Source organism: Ranitomeya imitator, chromosome 10 (genome assembly GCF_032444005.1).
Source record: "Ranitomeya imitator isolate aRanImi1 chromosome 10, aRanImi1.pri, whole genome shotgun sequence".
In the NCBI taxonomy this organism is placed as follows: domain Eukaryota; kingdom Metazoa; phylum Chordata; class Amphibia; order Anura; family Dendrobatidae; genus Ranitomeya; species Ranitomeya imitator.
The window spans coordinates 28,732,396-28,753,963 of NC_091291.1; the positions used below are offsets into that span (position 1 = coordinate 28,732,396).

The 21,568-nt window shown below is 48.1% G+C and overlaps 1 protein-coding gene across 1 annotated transcript in view; it reads left to right on the top strand.

Annotated features, from left to right (window-relative positions):
- The first annotated feature begins 4,290 nt into the window (after positions 1–4,290).
- C10H19orf81 (chromosome 10 C19orf81 homolog) overlaps positions 4,291–21,568 on the top strand; it is a 46,259-nt gene continuing 28,981 nt past the window's right edge. Inside the window, exons 1-2 of the mRNA XM_069742950.1 lie at positions 4,291–4,309; positions 5,722–5,787. Coding sequence (XP_069599051.1) covers positions 4,291–4,309; positions 5,722–5,787 — 85 coding nt within the window. The remainder of the gene's footprint in view (positions 4,310–5,721; positions 5,788–21,568) is intronic.

Sequence of the window (21,568 nt, forward strand, 5' to 3'; positions counted from 1 at the left end):
AAGAACAAAGATCTTGGACCTGTCACCTGCAGCTCTTGGCTCTCCTAATTCATTTTCTTTCAAAAAGAAGGAACTGATGAATCCATAGATTCCAAAAGAATACTACAGTATGCTGAGTTGTCTCTTATCAAAACCACCTTTCCATAACAAAATATGTGCTATAGATATAGTTTCACATTATATGTATAATAATTTGTAACAATGTGGATATACTGTGGTAGATATTGTTATGGCACTGATAGCGTAGAGACACTTTTCTATTTATTGCAGTTTTGTATTATATTGATGGTTATACTATTATGTACATAAGGACTAATACTAGTATGGGGTATAGGTTATTTATTCTTCCATTATTGATGAGTATATTTATCTAGAGTATGTTATCTGGCGATTATTCTGGTTGCCTGGGTCCCCTTTGAGATTTGTGTGTCTATAGATGAGAATTTGTGTTACTAGGATCGCGCTGCCCTGGGGACTTTTCATACCATCCGCTCTATGGGCGTCCCTGCGTTCCTTCTCTGCCGTGGGTCTATTTGTTGTGTGTCTATAGATGGGAATTTGTGTTACTAGGATCGCGCTGCCCTGAGGACTTTTCTTACCATCCGCTCTATGGGCGTCCCTGCGTTCCTTCTCTGCCGTGGGTCTATTTGTTGTGTGTCTATAGATGGGAATTTGTGTTACTAGGATCGCGCTGCCCTGAGAACTTTTCTTACCATCCGCTCTATGGGCGTCCCTGCGTTCCTTCTCTGCCGTGGGTCTATTTGTTGTGTGTCTATAGATGGGAATTTGTGTTGTTAGGATTGCGCTGCCCTGGGGACTTTTCATACCATCCGCTCTATGGGCGTCCCTGCGTTCCTTCTCTGTCGTGGGTCTATTTGTTGTGTGTCTATAGATGGGAATTTGTGTTACTAGGATTGCGCTGCCCTGGGGACTTTTCATACCATCCGCTCTATGGGCGTCCCTGCGTTCCTTCTCTGCCGTGGGTCTATTTGTTGTGTGTCTATAGATGGGAATTTGTGTTACTAGGATCGCGCTGCCCTGGGGACTTTTCATACCATCCGCTCTATGGGCGTCCCTGCGTTCCTTCTCTGCCGTGGGTCTATTTGTTGTGTGTCTATAGATGGGAATTTGTGTTACTAGGATCGCGCTGCCCTGAGGACTTTTCTTACCATCCGCTCTATGGGCGTCCCTGCGTTCCTTCTCTGCCGTGGGTCTATTTGTTTTTAGCTCCTGCCTCTGTTGATGATGCGCGCATGCGCTGGTCTGGCGTTGTCATGGTGACTTCTGACGCCGTGCAGGGGGGGAGTGAAGCGTTGTACGCTCGCTCTCTACGTGCGGTGTATCGGAAGTCGCCTCCTTGTGTGACGCGCACGGACTGACGCATGCGCTGTTGTGTATTCATCATGAGACGCTTGTTGTCAGCTGTGCTGGGCTTATATATAGTCAGAGTAGCTAGATGTTAGACACTTACGCCCCCCTGTTGAGGAAGCCAGTCAGTCGAAACGGCGCTGTCGGGGTCGCTGTGGAACGCTCTTGGTCGGGATAATAGTATCCATGTAAGTTTATCTTTAATATCACACTTAGTGTTTATGGCTTATGGGTTATTGTGGCATGCACTTTACTAAGTTCCCGGGTAGGGATGTTTATATTTACTTATAGCAAGAGTGTATGCTAATTTACCCTTGTAGCAGGTAGTACTAGTCATTTACTAATCACCTCTATAGTAGGCATTATTAGCTATTATGTCATACAGCTTACAGGTTCCCTGTTAGGGACATTGAGGCAGGTATTGACAGGGATTATGCATCTTAAATATCTTTTGTAGCAGGCATGCTTGAGGTATACCAATTTGTCTATACACCTGGCCCGCACCTAGATTGCTAGCAGCGGGATTGATACATGTGCTCTTTGGGGATATGTTTAACGATATTGTACTCTCTCCAGTTAGAGCTGTAATTTCGTATCTTTCCCCCTTTTTTTCAGTAATACCCTGCATATGATGCCTAGTGATTATTGTCTTGCTACGCCAAGTATACTGTTTACACTATTGTAACTACATCCATATTTTATATGGGTCTTGTGGACTCTGTTGTCCCGGCTACGTGTTGTTCCCAGCGTATATTAGTATTAGAATTTTTCTGTTGTTTGTTATTTTATCTTTCTCGATAAATGTTGTACTTTTTAAACTTTCAGCGATAGCCTCTTTTTTCTATAGTATTTTGTTATGGAAAGGTGGTTTCGATATGAAACATTTGAGGTGTGTCTTGCACTATCTATGGATATATGAGATTAGTATGCTGAGTTGATAGTTTCCTCGAGGGCGGGGACATTGATAGGAAAAGATCTCGAACTTGGTGCAAAGCTTTGAGAAGATCAGAGGACATTAACTGCTTATATGCCAGCCAGCCAGCTAATTCTGACACACTGACTGACAAAGAGTATATAACTCTATTATCACTCTTTTTCCTTGAATGTACAGGAAAATAAAAAGTATAACAAATCCAAGTGATGAAAAAAAATTAATAGACTATCCACTAGAGGTCTCAGAGCCAATCTCTTCTGAAACAAATTTGCTGCATAATGGCTTATTTTTGTTGGACCTACTGCATTTTTCATATTACATCTGGATGGATCAGAGGATGAGGGCCCAAGGATCTACAGCATGGACTCTATCCATCTCTTCTTCTCAAATGGGCAAAATGGATATTTTGTGCCCTTTTAGGCTTCAAGACCTGGGTGCAATGGTGACTACCTACTGTAGTTACGCCCTTGTCTTGAACTCCCTACCTTTTTCACCTTCCATGGTTTTTTTCACCACCAGACATATACAGATGCCTAATTTGGCACACATGGTTGTCTGTGGCTTGTCCTTGTCTTCTGACCCGGGTGGATCGATTCATCACATAGTTCTTGCAGTTAGTAACCAAAGAAGTCAATTGTTGAAGACTGTTTTTGAAAAGAGATGAACTTTTCTTTATTTGTTATTCTCAATCTAGAAACCTATTATTATTATTATTATTATTTATTATTATTATTATTATTATTATTATTTGTTATAGCGCCATTTATTCCATGGCGCTTTACATGTGAGGAGGGGTATACATAATAAAAACAAGTACAATAATCTTAAACAATACAAGTCATAACTGGTACAGGAGGAGAGAGGACCCTGCCCGCGAGGGCTCACAATCTACAAGGGATGGGTGAGGATACAGTAGGTGAGGGTACAGCTGGTCATGCAGCGGTTTGGTCGATCGGTGGTTACTGCAGGTTGTAGGCTTGCCGTAAGAGGTAGGTCTTCAGGTTCTTTTTGAAGGTTTCGATGGTAGGCGAGAGTCTGATATGTTGTGGTAGAGAGTTCCAGAGTAGGGGGGATGCACGAGAGAAATCTTGTATACGATTGTGGGAAGAGGAGATAAGAGGGGAGTAGAGAAGGAGATCTTGTGAGGATCGGAGGTTGCGGGTAGGTAAGTACCGGGAGACGAGGTCACAGATGTATGGAGGAGACAGGTTGTGGATGGCTTTGTACGTCATGGTTAGGGTTTTGTACTGGAGTCTCTGGGCAATGGGGAGCCAGTGCAGGGATTGACAGAGGGGAGAGGCCGGGGAATAGCGGGGGGACAGGTGGATTAGTCTGGCAGCTGAGTTTAGAATAGATTGGAGGGGTGCAAGAGTGTTAGCGGGGAGGCCACAGAGCAGGAGGTTACAGTAGTCGAGGCGGGAGATGATGAGATGATGATGAACCTACCTCTCTGTTTCCTCTCTGGTTCGCATCACAATAAGTTGGGCCTTGCAAATTCCTGAAAGGGCTCTTGTTGATTAAGGGAGAGTAGTCAAGGAAAGTAAATGAGGACTTGGAACTGAAGGATCCATTGTCACGGGTGGTGCATGTTGGAACAGGTCCTGATGAAAAAAAGTCAATATCAGAGTGGTTTGTGCCTATGTACCTTCTCATTGAAGGATTGAAGGCTGGTGGACCTTTGGTTCTCTTGGACTGTGACTTTGCCTTCCTAGGTTTTGCGGTGAGGAACAGTGAAGATAAACCCAGATATATGACATCTCTTTGAGATCACAGATACCTTCCGTACTGTATTAGGTCTATCTCTAGCATGTTTCCATGTACGTGTCCTCTGGATGTCCTTTCATTACGTTAGTCACGTCTTGAAGAGCATTAGAGCCATCTGTCATCTTCTATCAAAGAGCGAAAGATCTCAGGACCGCAATGTTCTGCAAATCCTATTCTTACTGATTCTTTTCTTTGCCTTTTATGTTTGGGGTGATCATATTATCATGGAAATGTCTGCGCTTCGTAAGACTCATTTTTTCCGTAGATAACACAATAAATATACACATGCTCATACTTAGTATTGACTTCAAGTCATAATTTATCTGAATTCTGGAAGATGCTGATATGGAACAAGACCTACAAAACTTTTTTTAATAAAAAATGAATGTGAAGAAAATAAATGTCCTAGTAAATGTTGCCAACTAGTAGAGTTAAGAATTAGACATTTTGGATTCAACCAATGTATTTATAAATGGCTAAACCCAAATGCCTCTCTGTAATGAGATCAGTTAATTTATTTATTATTCTAATTATAAAAGGCTAATAAAATTGAGCGCACTTTCCATAAACAGCCATGATTGTTGTTTCTGGTAGTGCAGCTTAGTCCTATGCATTTAAATAGTGCAACGTTGCAATCTCAGATTCCACCATTTAAAGATAGTGGCGCTAGTTCCTAAAAATAATCAAATTAACTTTTAAACTTTTTTAAAATCAAATGTTGTTCTGATTAATTAACCTTGTAGATTCCACATTGAATGGTGGAGATGAATGAGTCAATTCTAATTTTCCTAAAACAAAAAATTGGATTCCCACATTTGATTAAAATCGAATTTTCTAGGAAAGCTCAAGTGAATCTGCAAATTTGAATTTTTATACGTTTTTCTCATCTCTCTTGATTGGGTTTTATAAAAAAAAAGACAGCTAAGTAGGAAAGGGTTCTTTACAGTTAGTGTAGTCGGACTGCAAATCAAATCGCGCTAACAAAAATTAGTAAAGGCAGATACTATAACATGATCAGAGACGAGGAAATGTATTCAATTTACAAATTTAGGGTTCTGCAGAATATGGATTTTTTGCAATTTGCTCAATGGGAATTATGAAATATGGAGCCCACCTGTGACCATCAATTTGCTGAACCATAAAGTTCTGTAAAAAGGTTAAAAAGAGGAAAAATTATATTTTTCCCACTGTTCCCGCAGCCTGCTGTCCTGTCCTCTGCACCTCTTCTTTGGTGGCCAACAGGAGAGTTCTCTGGTGGGCCACCACCCTCTTATATGAGCAGTACTTGGCACTATATACTTGAATCACTATGTACAAAGGCGGCATCTTATTGATTTAACAATCTACCCAGTTCATATAAAAATTTGTGATTGAGGATAATGTCACATTTGAGTGTAGTTGAAAAGTGGGGTCCTGAATTTGGTTACTTGTGGGCCCTCGGAAGGCCAGTGCGACACTGCCTGTACAGCATGAAATATGTTCAAAGATTTTTTTGCTATTTTGTCATAGAACATTTCCCTACAGGTCAGGTTGTGAGAAATGTCATACGACTTCTCAGGCCTTTTGACATCTATAGGTTTATTGATCCTTGCGTTGCTCTAATACATTCAATTTGGATATCGATGAACTTAAGTGCCCGTTTTAATTATTTTCAGGAACCAAGAAGCCATCGGAGGAGGACAATGAAAGTAAACAAACTAGGAATATCTGGGTAATTGCAGGTAAAAGACTCACAAAATGTGGTGTATTATAGCAATGGCTCCAGGATATTTTACGCAATGGGCATATACAAGTGTGTCCACCCTTGACTTTCATTAGTGATTCAAATGTATCTTGATAGGAATTCTTTACATTAATGTGACGTGAGTAGTGTTGAGCATTCCGATACCGCAAGTATCGGGTATCGGCCGATATTTGCGGTATCGGAATTCCGATACTGAATTCCGATACTTCCCGCGTATCGGATACCGGAATCGGAAGTTCCCAGAATTCAAATTGAACGCAGCAGCCAATGAGGAATGAATGAAAGTGTGGGCACATCCTGTTTAGCATGGTGGGCATGTAAGTACTGGCAAGGCTGGGATTGGCTGCTGAAATGATGTCACTCTGCACTATAAAAAAGCGCTGCCGCCATTTTGCGCTCACTCTGCTGTGATTTCAGTTAGGGACAGGACGCTGTGTTCTAACTGAGGGCCAGTCGAGCTAGCTAATTGCTTTATTTTCCTTTCCAAAGGCTAATTTAGCAAAACGCTGTGTGTTCTTCACTGTTCACCTTGCTCTTGCCTTGCAGCGCTGTTTTAACAGCGTTCTGCAAGGTCTCTGTGTGTGTGTGTGTGTGTGCAGCTCACTCTGTAGTCTGTGTGCAGCCATATACCCGGTTGTATTCAGCTCAGGGGGGGTTCACACTGCCTCACACAGTTGTTCTTTTTTGCTCTTAGTGCAGCCTGCTGCACATTTTTTCTCAAATTTCCTATTAGTGTTTTTCCACCAGTCTCCAGCTCTATTGTGGAAAAACACTACATAGGATAACCTAGAGGGGGGTTTTTGGGCCTTGCAGCGCCGTTTACGGCTGTCTGCACGGTCTCCGTGTGAGCCCAGCTCGCCCTGTAGTCTGTGTGCAGCCATAGCCGGTTGGATTCAGCTCAGGGTTCGTTACTGGCTCATACCTTGAGAAAAATTTTCCTTTTTTTCAAATAGTGCAGCCTGTTTAAAATTTGAAAAAAAAAATTCCTATTAGTGTCTTTCCACTCGTATCCAGCTAAATAGTGGAAAAACACTATATAGGATAACCTAGAGGAGGGTTTTTTGGCCTTGCAGCGCCGTTTACGGCTGTCTGCACGGTCTCCGTGTGAGCCCAGCTCGCCCTGTAGTCTGTGTGCAGCCATAGCCGGTTGGATTCAGCTCAGGGTTCGTTACTGGCTCATACCTTGAGAAAAATTTTCCTTTTTTTCAAATAGTGCAGCCTGTTTAAAATTTGAAAAAAAAAAAAATTCCTATTAGTGTCTTTCCACCAGTCTCCAGCTCAATTGTGGAAAAACACTACATAGGATAACCTAGAGGTTTTTTTGGGGGCCTTGCAGCGCCGTTTACGGCTGTCTGCACGGTCTCTGTGTGAGCGCAGCTCGCCCTGTAGTCTGTGTGCAGCCATAGCCGGTTGGATTCAGCTCAGGGTGCGTTACTGCCTCATACCTTGAAAAACAATTTCCTTTTTTTCAAATAGTGCAGCCAGTTTAAAATTTGAAAAAAAAAATTCCTATTAGTGTCTTTCCACTTGTATCCAGCTAAATAGTGGAAAAACACTATATAGGATAACCTAGAGGAGGGTTTCTTGGCCTTGCAGCGCCGTTTACGGCTGTCTGCACGGTCTCCGTGTGATTTAAACTAGCTCTGTAGCCCGATCTGCACCAAAAAAAAGGTTAAGTTCACCAAACACAACTTACACTTGTGTAGGCCACATTTGAAAAATAATAAAGTTTAGTCCACAATTTACAACATTAGTGTTTCTTACACCTGTTAGGAGGAGCATTACAGGAATAAGCACACTAAGGCCTTAGTACTTTTCTGCTTATCTTTATCTGTCAACCAAGATGAAGAGGGCAGGGAGTAAGGCACGTGGGCGTGGGCGCGGAGCAGGGAGAGGAGCAGGGAGAGGACGTGGTGATTCTGTGCCTGCTGCGGGCGCCGGTGACTCGTCGTCACTCAGTTTCAGCAGGGAACAGTCCTTCATGCGCAGCTTTGTCGGAGAGCGCCGTGCACCGCTGCTGCGTGAAGACCAAATTGAAGCCGTTGTCGGGTGGATGGCAGCTAACGCCTCGGCATCGACTTCAGTTAGTGCCACATCCTCTCAGGCACAGAGCACTGGAGAGCAGCCATCTGTCTCTTCACCACCTGCCAAATTGGCCAGGCAGTCAGAGAGCCCAGGACAGGAGCCGTCTCTACTTCTGTTCTCTGAATCTCTTGGCTTGGAAACAGGGGGCCAGCCAAGCAGCATTGGAGAAATGGAAGAAGAGGCAGTGTGCAGTGATGCCCAACAGCTTTTTCTCTCTGACTCTGAAGAGGCAGGTGGGCCAGTGCCTCCGGTGACCACAGCGCAGTACGCATCTGATGATGAAACTCAGGTGCCGCTTTCTCGTGCGTACTGTGCTGCTGAGACTACCCAGGAGGAGCAGTTGGTGGCAGAGGGTAGTGGAGATGATGAGGTCCTTGACCCATCGTGGCGTGAGGAACAGGAAGGTGGTGGGAGCAGCTCAGAGGAAGAGCTTCCTCTTACGGGCCAAAGAGGGAGAGGGAGGGGGAAGACTGCGGAGCCTGTAGCCTCCACTTTGGCACCCGTTAGGAGCCTGTCTCTTTCCAAAGCCAAAAAGGGCGCTCCCAAGACTTGCAGTGCCTGGTCCTTTTTTGACACAGTTGCAGATGACATTTGTTTTGTCAAATGCAAGCTGTGTCATCATAAAGTAAAAAGAGGGAAAAATGTCAGCAACCTCAATACCACAAATATGTGGAAACATGTGCGGACCAGGCACGCGGTGGAGTTACAGAAACACACTGAAGATGTAGGCCAACCAACAGCGGCAGCTACCACCTCTTCAGCTCGTGTTGCCTCTTCCTCCAGCTCACGCACAGCTGGTTTGGCTTCCTCCCAGAGACCTTGTGTAATTCCACCCACAGCACCACCTTCCCAGTCATCCTCACACTCCCAGTCTACTCTACAGCCATCGGTAGTACAGGCATGGGAGAAAAGGCGGGCATTCTCGGCCAACCACCCCCGAGCACAGGCTCTGAATGCAGGCATTGCCAAACTGTTGTCCCTGGAAATGCTCTCGTTCAGGCTGGTGGAGACTGACAGCTTCCGTGACTTGATGGCATTGGCAGTCCCACAGTACAAGGTGCCCAGCCGCTTTTACTTCAGCAGGCAGGCTGTCCCTGCCCTGCACAGGCATGTTGAGGCAAACATAAAACATGCGCTACTGAACGCCGTCAGTAGCAAGGTCCACCTCACCACCGATGCGTGGACCAGTCAGCATGGACAGGGGCGATATGTTTCCCTCACTGCCCATTGGGTTAATGTTGTTGAGCCAGGTACAGATCGTGCGAGTGGCGCAGGACGTGTCCTGCCCACTCCAAGGATTGCAGGAATCCAGTCTGTACGCATCGACTCCTCCTCTTACACCAGTTCCTCTGATTCCTCTCTGCAGGATCCGTCACAGTCCACCCCCACATGGACCCGTGAACGTTTACCTATGACCGACATGAGCACAGCCGTGGCCAAACGTCAGCAGGCCGTCTTGAAACTAGTTTCATTGGGGCATCGAAGCCACACAGCGCAGGAGCTCTGGAATGCCATAAAGCAGGAGAGCGATGTGTGGTTACTGCCAGCGAATCTCCAGCCAGGCATGGTAGTGTGTGACAATGGCCGAAATCTGGTGGCAGCTTTGGCCCTTGGCAACCTCACTCACATCCCATGTCTGGCACATGTGCTCAATTTGGTTGTGCAGAGTTTTCTGAGGGACTATCCGGATCTTGATGCCCTGCTGCACAAGGTCCGCCTAGAGTGTGCTCACTTGCGGCGTTCCAGCTTGGCCAGATCCCGCATTGCTGCTCTGCAGCGCCGATTCCGCCTTCCGGAACACCGCATCATATGTGACCTACCTACCCGGTGGAATTCCACGTTACATATGTTGGAGCGGTTGTGTGAGCAGCAGCAAGCAGTTATGGAGTACCAGCTGCATCAGGCGCAAAGAAGTCGCAGTCAGCGCCGATCAGACTTCACAACCACAGAGTGGGCCACTATGAAGGACGTCTGCCAGGTTTTGCGTCCTTTTGATTATTCCACGCGGATGGCAAGTGCAGATGATGCACTAGTCAGCATGACTGTCCCCCTTATCTGCCTGCTTCAGCAAACTTTGCAAGGGTTAAGGGATGATGTGGTGGAAGAGGTGGAGGATGAGGAGTCACCTTTTCCATCAGCTTCTGGAGAGTCAGCGCCACGTGGTTCCTCACAAAGGGGTACGCAGGGGCCAATTTGTGAGGAGGATGAGGAGGAGTCAATGGAGGAGGAAGAGCTCCGTCCAGAGGAGGGAGCAACACAATTGTCCAGTGGTCAGTGTGTACAGCGAGGGTGGGGTGATGACGAGCGGGCAGAGATCATGTCTCAAGCAGGGGACAGCGTTTCTGGGCCGGTTGGCACTCTGCAGCACATGGTGGATTTCATGCTGCAGTGCCTGAGAAACGACCGCCGCATCGACCACATTCTCAACATGCCTGATTATTGGGTGTTCAACCTCCTCGATCCTCGCTACCGGGACAACGTCCAAAACCTCATCCCTGCGTTGACCCGGGAGCGTAAATTGCGGGAGTACCACGACACACTGGTGAATTCCATCATCTTCTCCTGTCCAACTGAGAGGAGTGCTGCTAGTGCTTTACAAAGCAGCTCAGTGCGTCGAGGCAGTGGGGGAGGCTCTGCCCAAAGAGGGAGCAGAAGCAGTGCCTCTGCCCAAGGCAAGCCCAGTATGGCACAACTCTGGCACACTTTTGTGTGCCCGCCCCAAATGTCTACACCATCACCGGCGGCTCCAGTCAGCAGGAGGCAACGGTTCCGTCAGATGGTGACAGACTACATGGCTTGCCCTCTTACTGTACTCCCAGACGGCTCTTCCCCGTTCAAGTTTTGGGTCTCTAAGCTGGATACATGGCCAGAGCTAAGCCAGTATGCATTGGAGGTGCTGGCTTGCCCTGCGGCTAGTGTCTTATCGGAACGTGTCTTTAGTGCCGCAGGTGGTGTACTAACAGACCGTCGCATGCGACTATCCTCCGATAACGTTGACCGGCTTACTTTCCTGAAAATGAACCAGGCCTGGATCTCGCAGGAATTTGCCACTCCTCTGCCTGATTAAGTAATTGGGTGTCATCCAGGTCTCCTGCTGTGTTCATCTTTCTACCACCTGAACTGCTATTCCTGGGCTCCAACACCGCCAGTTGCGGCTCAGAAGTGCAGGCTGCACAGTAAAAACATACGACCCAGTGTTATTGGGTTTCAGTAACGTCAGCTGATCCCCAGCTGTGTAGCCGGCAATGTGTCCTGCGACCGCCACGCTGGCACAACAACCTAAATGTAAGGGAACCTGTCCCCCCCCCCCCCCCGTCGTTTGTTACTGAAAGAGCCATCTTGTGCAGCAGTAATGCTGCACAAGGAAAAGGTAGCTCTTTTTTTTTAGCTCTTTGCACACGCAGAACTTAACACTTATAAAATGTGTTCACTGATACCGTTATACCGTCCCGGAGCTGGGACTTTCCTTCGTAATGTGACGCAGCACAGCCGTCATTCCTACCCCCTTGGTGCCATGCGCTGCCTCCTCAGCGTTGTTTTAAGCTGTCACGGAGCCTGCGCTGTTCTGTTATCCCTTGGGCATGCCCTATTTGCGCTGCCTGTCTTCTGACATAATTTGGTGTCAGGCTGGCTGCGCCTGTGCGGCCGCGGTGCCCGAGATCCCGCCTCGCAGTGTCTTCTGATTGAGTCACACTGCGGGCCTGGGATCCATGGGCATGCGCAGTGCATATCTTCCCCTCGGGCTCTCGCTCATTTCCCTCCGCCTTCTTTAGACTGTGCGCCGTCAGCTGATCCCTAGCATGCCACGGCCGTGACACCGCACAGTCTGAAGAAGAGGGAAGGAGGGGAGTGAGAGTCGAGGTTATGCACTGTGCATGCCCATGGTTCCAAGGCCCGCAGTGGGATTACGTTAGATGAGACTGCGAGGTGGGATCTGGAGCAGCGTGGACGCACAGGCACTGACAGCCTGACACCAAATTATGTCAGAAGACAGGCAGCGCTAATTGGGCATGGCCAAGGGCTAACAGAACAGCGCAGGCTCCGTGGCAGCTTAAAACAACGCTGAGGAGGCAGCGCACGGCATCAAGGGGATAGGAATGACAGCTGTGCTGTGTCCCATTACGAAGGAAATTCGCACCTCCGGAACGGTTTAACGGTATAAAGGGACACATTTTTAGTGTTTACTTCGGTGTTTGCAAGGAGCATAATTAAAAGAGCAACCTTTTCCTTTTGCATCCTTAGTGCTGCACAACATGGCTCTTTCAGCTACAAACGTCTTGGGGGGGGGGGGTTAAAGGTTTCCTTTCAACTTGCTCCAATCAGGCTTCGGCCTACACTCTGTTCCTCTGCTCCTCCTGCTGTCCCTGGGCTCTAACACCGCCAGTTGGTGCCTGGAAGTGCTGTGTGCACAGTCAACAGTCGCTCCTCTGTTATTGGGGTTCAGTAACGTCAGCTGATCCCCAGCTGTGTGTGCGGCAATACCTCCAATCTGCTCCTCCTGCTGTCCCTGGGCTCTAACACCGCCAGTTGGTGCCTGGAAGTGCTGTGTGCACAGTCAACAGTCGCTCCTCTGTTATTGGGGTTCAGTAACGTCAGCTGATCCCCAGCTGTGTGTGCGGCAATACCTCCAATCTGCTCCTCCTGCTGTCCCTGGGCTCTAACACCGCCAGTTGGTGCCTGGAAGTGCTGTGTGCACAGTCAACAGTCGCTCCTCTGTTATTGGGGTTCAGTAACGTCAGCTGATCCCCAGCTGTGTATCCGGCAACGTGTCATGCGACCGCCACGCTGGCACAACTAAAATGTAAGGGGACCTGTCCCCCCCCCCCCTAGGCGTTTGTTACTGAAAGAGCCACCATGTGCAGCACTAATACTGCACAAGGGAAAGGTCGCTCTTGAAATTATGCTCCTTGCAAACGCTGAACTACACACTCATGTAATGTGTCCCCTCACACCGTCCAACCGTCCCGAAGGTGGGACTTTCCTTTGTAATGTGACGCAGCACAGCCGTCATTGCTACCCCCTTGGCACCGTGCGCTGCCTCCTTAGCGTTGTTTGATTCCGTCATGGACCCTGCGCTGTTATGTTATCCCTTGGCCATGCACAGTTTGCGCTGCCCGTCCTCTGACATCATTTGTTGTCGTCCTGGCTGCGCCTGTGCGTCCACGCTGCCCGAAATCACACCTCGCAGTGTCGTCTAATGTGATCCCACAGTGGGCCTGGTATCCATGGCCATGCGCAGTGCATATACTAGCCTCTCACTCCCCTTCTTCACGCTTCTTCAGACTAGGCGGCGTCAGCTGATCCCTAATAGCATGCCACGGCCGTGACGCCGCACAGTCTGAAGAAGCAGGAAGGAGGTGAGTGAGAGGCGATGATATGCACTGCGCATGCCCATGGATCCCTGGCCCGCAGTGGGACTACATTAGATGACACTGCAAGGTTGGATCTCGGGCAGCTTGGACGCACAGGCACTGCCAGCCTGACACCTACATGATGTCAGAAGACGGGCACCGCTAACTGTGCATGGCCAAGGGATAACATTACAGTGCGGGCTCCGTGACAGAACCAAACAACGTTGAGGAGGTGGTGCCCGGCACCAAGGGGGTTGGAATGACGGCTGTGCTGTGTCACATTACAAAGGAAAGTCCCACTTCCGGGATGGTTTGACGGTGTGAGGGGACACATTATATGAGTGTGTACTTCAGCGTTTGCAAGGAGCATAATTTTCGGAGCCACCATTTTCCATGTGCAGTATTACTGCTGTACAAGATGGCTCTTTCAGCAACAAATGCCTGGGGGGGGGGGGGTTAAAGGTTCCCTTTCAACTTGCTCCACTGCAGGCTTCGGCCTACACTCTGCTCCTCTTTGATTCCCTGGGTTTCAACACTGTCAGTTGCCACCTGGAAGTGTTGTCTACACAGAAAAAAACACTAGGTGATGTGTCAGTGGGGTTCAGCACCGCCAGCTGTTCCCCTGCTGTGTAGTCGGCAACGTGTCCAGCACAAGCCACGCTGGCACAACAGAACAAAAGCTGCCACCAGTGCAGGCTTCGGCCTACACTCTGCTCCTCTCCTCCTCCTGCTGACCCTGGGCTCAAACACCGCTAGTTTTTGCCCGGAAGTGCTAGCTGCACAGAGAAAAACACCAGCCAATGTGTTAGTGGGGTTCAGCAACGCCAGCTGTTCCCCTGCTGTGTAGCCGGCAACGTGACCTGCAAACGCCATGCAGGCACAGGAACTGAAATTAAAAGGGAACCTGGCCCCACCCCCCCAGGTGTTTCTATGTATAACAGCCACCTAGTACAGCAGTACTGCTGCATTTGTACAAGGTGGCTGACTTTTTCTCCTTGCCCACGTGGAACTCAACACGTACAAAATGTGTCTCATTGAGACCATTCCACTGTCCCTGAGGTGTGACTTTCCTTTGTAATGATACGCAGCACCCCCCTTGGTAGCGTTTCCCGTCTTTTGTCATCATGGTTAGCTGGCTGCGCCTGTGCATCCGCCCTGCTAGAAACAACGCCCCTCGTTGTCATATTTATTTTGTCAGCGAGGGTGTGGTTTATGGGCACGAGCAGTGCATATGTTCGCCTGTCTTAACTCATCTCCTTCCGCCTTCTTCAGACTGTGCGGCCTCCTGGCCGTGGTAGGCGATAAGGGATCAGCTGAGGCCGCCCAGTCTGGAGCAGGTGTAAGGACATGTGTAAGCGGCAAACCTATTTACTGCACAAGGCCACGAATCCCAGCCACGCAGTGTGATTTTTTGAAAACACACTGTGGGTCTGGGATTCATGTCCATCGCTAACCGCAACGGCCGACATGAAATGAGGTCAGAAGACAGGAAGCGCTCACAGCGCATGGCCAAGGGATCACAATAGCGCAGACTCCTGTACAGCAAATAACAACGCTCAGGAATCTGCGCCCAGTACCTAGGTGCAAATTTTGACACCTGTGCTGCGTCTCGTTAAAAAGACAAGTCACGCCTCCACAACTGTTTGACAGTATAATGGGCTAAATAGTGTACGTGTTTTAGTCAGCGTGTGCAAGGAGCAAAACAAATAGAGCAACCTTTTACTTGTGCAGCATTAATGCTGCACAAGGTGTGGCTCTTGTACCTTGCAACACCTGAGGGGGGGGTTAAAGGTAACCTTTGAAATTGGTTCAACTAGGCTTCGGCCTACACTCTGCTCCTCTACTCCTCCTGCTGACCCTGGGCTCAAACACCGCTAGTTTTTGCCCGGAAATGCTAGCTGCACAGAGAAAAACACCAGCCAATGTGTTAGTGGGGTTCAGCACCGCCAGCTGTTCCCCTGATGTGTAGTCGGCAACGTGTCCAGCACAAGCCACGCTGGCACAACAGAACAAAAGCTGCCACCAGTGCAGGCTTCGGCCTACACTTTGCTCCTCTCCTCCTCCTGCTGACCCTGGGCTCAAACAACGCCAGTTTCTGCCCGGACATGCTAGCTGCACAGAGAAAAACACCAGCCAATGTGTTAGTGGGGTTCAGCACCGCCTGCTGTTCCCCCGCTGTGTAGCCGGCATCGTGTCCAGCACAAGCCACGCTGGCACAACCGACCAAAAGCTGCCACCAGTGCAGGCTTCGGCCTACACTTTGCTCCTCTCCTCCTCCTCCTGCTGACCCTGGGCTCTAACACCGCTAGTTTTTGCCCGGACATGCAATCTGCACAGAGAAAAACACCAGTCAATGTGTCAGTGGGGTTCAGCAACGCCAGCTGTTCCCCTGCTGTGTAGCTTGCAACGTGACCTGCAAACGCCACGCAGGCACATGAACTGAAATTGAAGGGAGCCTGCCCCCCACCCACAGGTGTTTCTATGTATATCAGCCACCTTGTACAGCAGTACTGCTGCATTTGTACGAGGTGTGAAGACACAAAAGAGAATGGTAAAACCAAAAATACTCAGTTTGAAAAAATGTTTGCAGTAATCCGCAAGTGCTAGTAAAAGATGTAAATAACAGGGTATTTGGTTGATACGTTTTTTGCAAAAAATGTATACTAAGCTGCTCTACCAATCTTCACGGTATACCCATATCAGAGCAGTCCTAACTAATGTATGCAATCCCTATCTGATGTATTTAAAAACCTGATCATCTGTATATTACCTGTGTGAACAGGGTTCAGAGAGGAAAAATCCATGTGTGCATACAGGGCAGAACAGCTTTTGTGCAGCTAGCCCAAGAGGAGTGGTGGAACTCCCCAGTCTTGTAGACACAAGAGAACAATCATGGAAACAGGAACACATGGGCTACTTGCACAGTGAACAAGTCTGTAAGAACATGTTCACACACCACCAAGAAACCTGAAGACACAAAAGAGAATGGTAAAACCAAAAATACTCAGTTTGAAAAAATGTTTGCAGTAATCCGCAAGTGCTAGTAAAAGATGTAAATAACAGGGTATTTGGTTGATACGTTTTTTGCAAAAAATGTATACTAAGCTGCTCTACCAATCTTCACGGTATACCCATATCAGAGCAGTCCTAACTAATGTATGCAATCCCTATCTGATGTATTTAAAAACCTGATCATCTGTATATTACCTGTGTGAACAGGGTTCAGAGAGGAAAAATCCATGTGTGCATACAGGGCAGAACAGCTTTTGTGCAGCTAGCCCAAGAGGAGTGGTGGAACTCCCCAGTCTTGTAGACACAAGAGAACAATCATGGAAACAGGAACACATGGGCTACTTGCACAGTGAACAAGTCTGTAAGAACATGTTCACACACCACCAAGAAACCTGAAGACACAAAAGAGAATGGTAAAACCAAAAATACTCAGTTTGAAAAAATGTTTGCAGTAATCCGCAAGTGCTAGTAAAAGATGTAAATAACAGGGTATTTGGTTGATACGTTTTTTGCAAAAAATGTATACTAAGCTGCTCTACCAATCTTCACGGTATACCCATATCAGAGCAGTCCTAACTAATGTATGCAATCCCTATCTGATGTATTTAAAAACCTGATCATCTGTATATTACCTGTGTGAACAGGGTTCAGAGAGGAAAAATCCATGTGTGCATACAGGGCAGAACAGCTTTTGTGCAGCTAGCCCAAGAGGAGTGGTGGAACTCCCCAGTCTTGTAGACACAAGAGAACAATCATGGAAACAGGAACACATGGGCTACTTGCACAGTGAACAAGTCTGTAAGAACATGTTCACACACCACCAAGAAACCTGAAGACACAAAAGAGAATGGTAAAACCAAAAATACTCAGTTTGAAAAAATGTTTGCAGTAATCCGCAAGTGCTAGTAAAAGATGTAAATAACAGGGTATTTGGTTGATACGTTTTTTGCAAAAAATGTATACTAAGCTGCTCTACCAATCTTCACGGTATACCCATATCAGAGCAGTCCTAACTAATGTATGCAATCCCTATCTGATGTATTTAAAAACCTGATCATCTGTATATTACCTGTGTGAACAGGGTTCAGAGAGGAAAAATCCATGTGTGCATACAGGGCAGAACAGCTTTTGTGCAGCTAGCCCAAGAGGAGTGGTGGAACTCCCCAGTCTTGTAGACACAAGAGAACAATCATGGAAACAGGAACACATGGGCTACTTGCACAGTGAACAAGTCTGTAAGAACATGTTCACACACCACCAAGAAACCTGAAGACACAAAAGAGAATGGTAAAACCAAAAATACTCAGTTTGAAAAAATGTTTGCAGTAATCCGCAAGTGCTAGTAAAAGATGTAAATAACAGGGTATTTGGTTGATACGTTTTTTGCAAAAAATGTATACTAAGCTGCTCTACCAATCTTCACGGTATACCCATATCAGAGCAGTCCTAACTAATGTATGCAATCCCTATCTGATGTATTTAAAAACCTGATCATCTGTATATTACCTGTGTGAACAGGGTTCAGAGAGGAAAAATCCATGTGTGCATACAGGGCAGAACAGCTTTTGTGCAGCTAGCCCAAGAGGAGTGGTGGAACTCCCCAGTCTTGTAGACACAAGAGAACAATCATGGAAACAGGAACACATGGGCTACTTGCACAGTGAACAAGTCTGTAAGAACATGTTCACACACCACCAAGAAACCTGAAGACACAAAAGAGAATGGTAAAACCAAAAATACTCAGTTTGAAAAAATGTTTGCAGTAATCCGCAAGTGCTAGTAAAAGATGTAAATAACAGGGTATTTGGTTGATACGTTTTTTGCAAAAAATGTATACTAAGCTGCTCTACCAATCTTCACGGTATACCCATATCAGAGCAGTCCTAACTAATGTATGCAATCCCTATCTGATGTATTTAAAAACCTGATCATCTGTATATTACCTGTGTGAACAGGGTTCAGAGAGGAAAAATCCATGTGTGCATACATTTGTACGAGGTGGCTGACTTTTTCTCCTTGCCCACGTGGAACTCAACACGTACAAAATGTGTCTCATTAGAGACCATTACAATGTCCCTGAGGTGTGACTTTCCTTTGTAATGACACGCAGCACCACCCTTGTTAGCGCTGCCCGTCTTTTGACATCATTGGTTAGCTGGCTGCGCCTGTGCATCTCCCCTGCTCGAAACAACGGCCCTCGGTGTCTTATTTTTTTGGACAGCGAGGGTGTGATTGATGGGCATGTGCAGTGCATATGTTTGCCTGTGTTCACTCATCTCCTTCCGCCTTCTTCAGACTGGGTGTCCTCATGGCCGCGGCAGGCGATAAGGGATCAGATGAGGCCGCCCAGTCTGAAGCAGGTGTAAGGACATGTGTGAGCGGCAAACATATTTAGTGCACCAGGGCACAAATCCCAGCACCGCAGTGTGATTTTTTAAAAACACACTGTGGGTCTGGGATTCATGTCCATCGCTAACCGCAACGGCCGACATGAAATGAGGTCAGAAGACAGGAAGCGCTCACAGCGCATGGCCAAGGGATCACAATAGCGCAGACTCCTGTACAGCAAATAACAACGCTCAGGAATCTGCGCCCAGTACCTAGGTGCAAATTTTGACACCTGTGCTGCGTCTCGTTAAAAAGACAAGTCACGCCTCCACAACTGTTTGACAGTATAATGGGCTAAATAGTGTACGTGTTTAATTCAGCGTGTGCAAGGAGCAAAATTAAATAGAGCAACCTTTGACTTGTGCATCATTAATGCTGTTCAAGGTGTGGCTCTTGTACCTTGCAACACCTGAGGGGGGGGGTTAAAGGTAACCTTTGAAATTGGTTCAACTAGGCTTCGGCCTACACTCTGCTCCTCTACTCCTCCTGCTGACCCTGGGCTCAAACACCGCTATTTTTTGCCCGGAAATGCTAGCTGCACAGAGAAAAACACCAGCCAATGTGTTAGTGGGGTTCAGCACCGCCAGCTGTTCCCCTGCTGTGTAGTCGGCAACGTGTCCAGCACAAGCCACGCTGGCACAACAGAACAAAAGCTGCCACCAGTGCAGGCTTCGGCCTACACTTTGCTCCTCTCCTCCTCCTGCTGACCCTGGGCTCAAACAACGCCAGTTTCTGCCCGGACATGCTAGCTGCACAGAGAAAAACACCAGCCAATGTGTTAGTGGGGTTCAGCACCGCCAGCTGTTCCCCCGCTGTGTAGCCGGCATCGTGTCCAGCACAAGCCACGCTGGCACAACCGACCAAAAGCTGCCACCAGTGCAGGCTTCGGCCTACACTTTGCTCCTCTCCTCCTCCTCCTGCTGACCCTGGGCTCTAACACCGCTAGTTTTTGCCCGGACATGCAATCTGCACAGAGAAAAACACCAGTCAATGTGTCAGTGGGGTTCAGCAACGCCAGCTGTTCCCCTGCTGTGTAGCTTGCAACGTGACCTGCAAACGCCACGCAGGCACATGAACTGAAATTGAAGGGAGCCTGCCCCCCACCCCCCCAGGTGTTTCTATGTATAACAGCCACCTTGTACAGCAGTACTGCTGCATTTGTACAAGGTGGCTGACTTTTTCTCCTTGCACACGTGGAACTCAACAAGTACAAAATGTGTCTCATTACAGACCATTACAATGTCCCTGAGGTGTGACTTTCCTTTTTAATGACACGCAGCACCCCCATTGTTAGCGCTGCCCGTCTCCTGACATCATTGGTTGGCTGGCTGTGCCTGTGCGTCCCCCCTGCCCGACACAACGCCCCCCGTTGTCTCATATATTTTGACTGCGAGGGTGTGATTGATGGGCACGAGCAGTGCATATGTTCCCCTGTTTTCACTCCCCTCCTTCCGCCTTCTTCTGACTGTGCGGCCTCATGGCCGCGGCATGCGATAAGGGATCAGCTGAGGCCGCCCAGTCTGAAGCAGGTGTAAGGACATGTGTGAGCGGCGAACATATTTACTGCACAAGGCCACGAATCCCAGCACCGCAGTGTGACTTTAGGAAAAGCCACTGTGGGTCTGGGATTTATGGCCATCGTTAACCGCACCGGCCAACATGAAATGAGGTCATGAGACGGCCTGCACTAACAGGGTATTGCCAAGGGATAACACAAGAGCGCAGACTCCTGTACAGCAAATAACAACGCTCAGGAATCTGCGCCCAGTACCTAGGTGCAAATTTTGACACCTGTGCTGCGTCTCGTTAAAAAGACAAGTCACGCCTCCACAACTGTTTGACAGTATAATGGGCTAAATAGTGTACGTGTTTAATTCAGCGTGTGCAAGGAGCAAAATTAAATAGAGCAACCTTTGACTTGTGCATCAATAATGCTGTTCAAGGTGTGGCTCTTGTACCTTGCAACACCTGAGGGGGGGGTTAAAGGTAACCTTTGAAATTGGTTCAACTAGGCTTTGGCCAACACTCTGCTCCTCTACTCCTCCTGCTGACCCTGGGCTCAAACACCGCTAGTTTTTGCCCGGAAATGCTAGCTGCACAGAGAAAAACACCAGCCAATGTGTTAGTGGGGTTCAGCACCGCCAGCTGTTCCCCTGCTGTGTAGTCGGCAACGTGTCCAGCACAAGCCACGCTGGCACAACAGAACAAAAGCTGCCACCAGTGCAGGCTTCGGCCTACACTTTGCTCCTCTCCTCCTCCTGCTGACCCTGGGCTCAAACAACGCCAGTTTCTGCCCGGACATGCTAGCTGCACAGAGAAAAACACCAGCCAATGTGTTAGTGGGGTTCAGCACCGCCAGCTGTTCCCCTGCTGTGTAGTCGGCAACGTGTCCAGCACAAGCCACGCTGGCACAACAGAACAAAAGCTGCCACCAGTGCAGGCTTCGGCCTACACTTTGCTCCTCTCCTCCTCCTGCTGACCCTGGGCTCAAACAACGCCAGTTTCTGCCCGGACATGCTAGCTGCACAGAGAAAAACACCAGCCAATGTGTTAGTGGGGTTCAGCACCGCCAGCTGTTCCCCTGCTGTGCAGCTTGCAACGTGACCTGCAAACGCCACGCAGGCACATGAACTGAAATTGAAGGGAGCCTGGCCACCACCCCCAGGTGTTTCTATGTATAACAGCCACCTTGTACAGCAGTACTGCTGCATTTGTACAAGGTGGCTGACGTTTTCTCCTTGCCCACGTGGAACTCAACACGTACAAAATGTGTCTCTTTGAGACCATTCCACTGTCCCTGAGGTGTGACTTTCCTTTCTAATGATACGCAGCACCCCCCTTGGTAGCGCTTCCCGTCTTCTGACATCATTGGTTGGCTACTTGCGCCTGTTCGTCCGCCCTGCCTGAATAAAATGCTCCTCG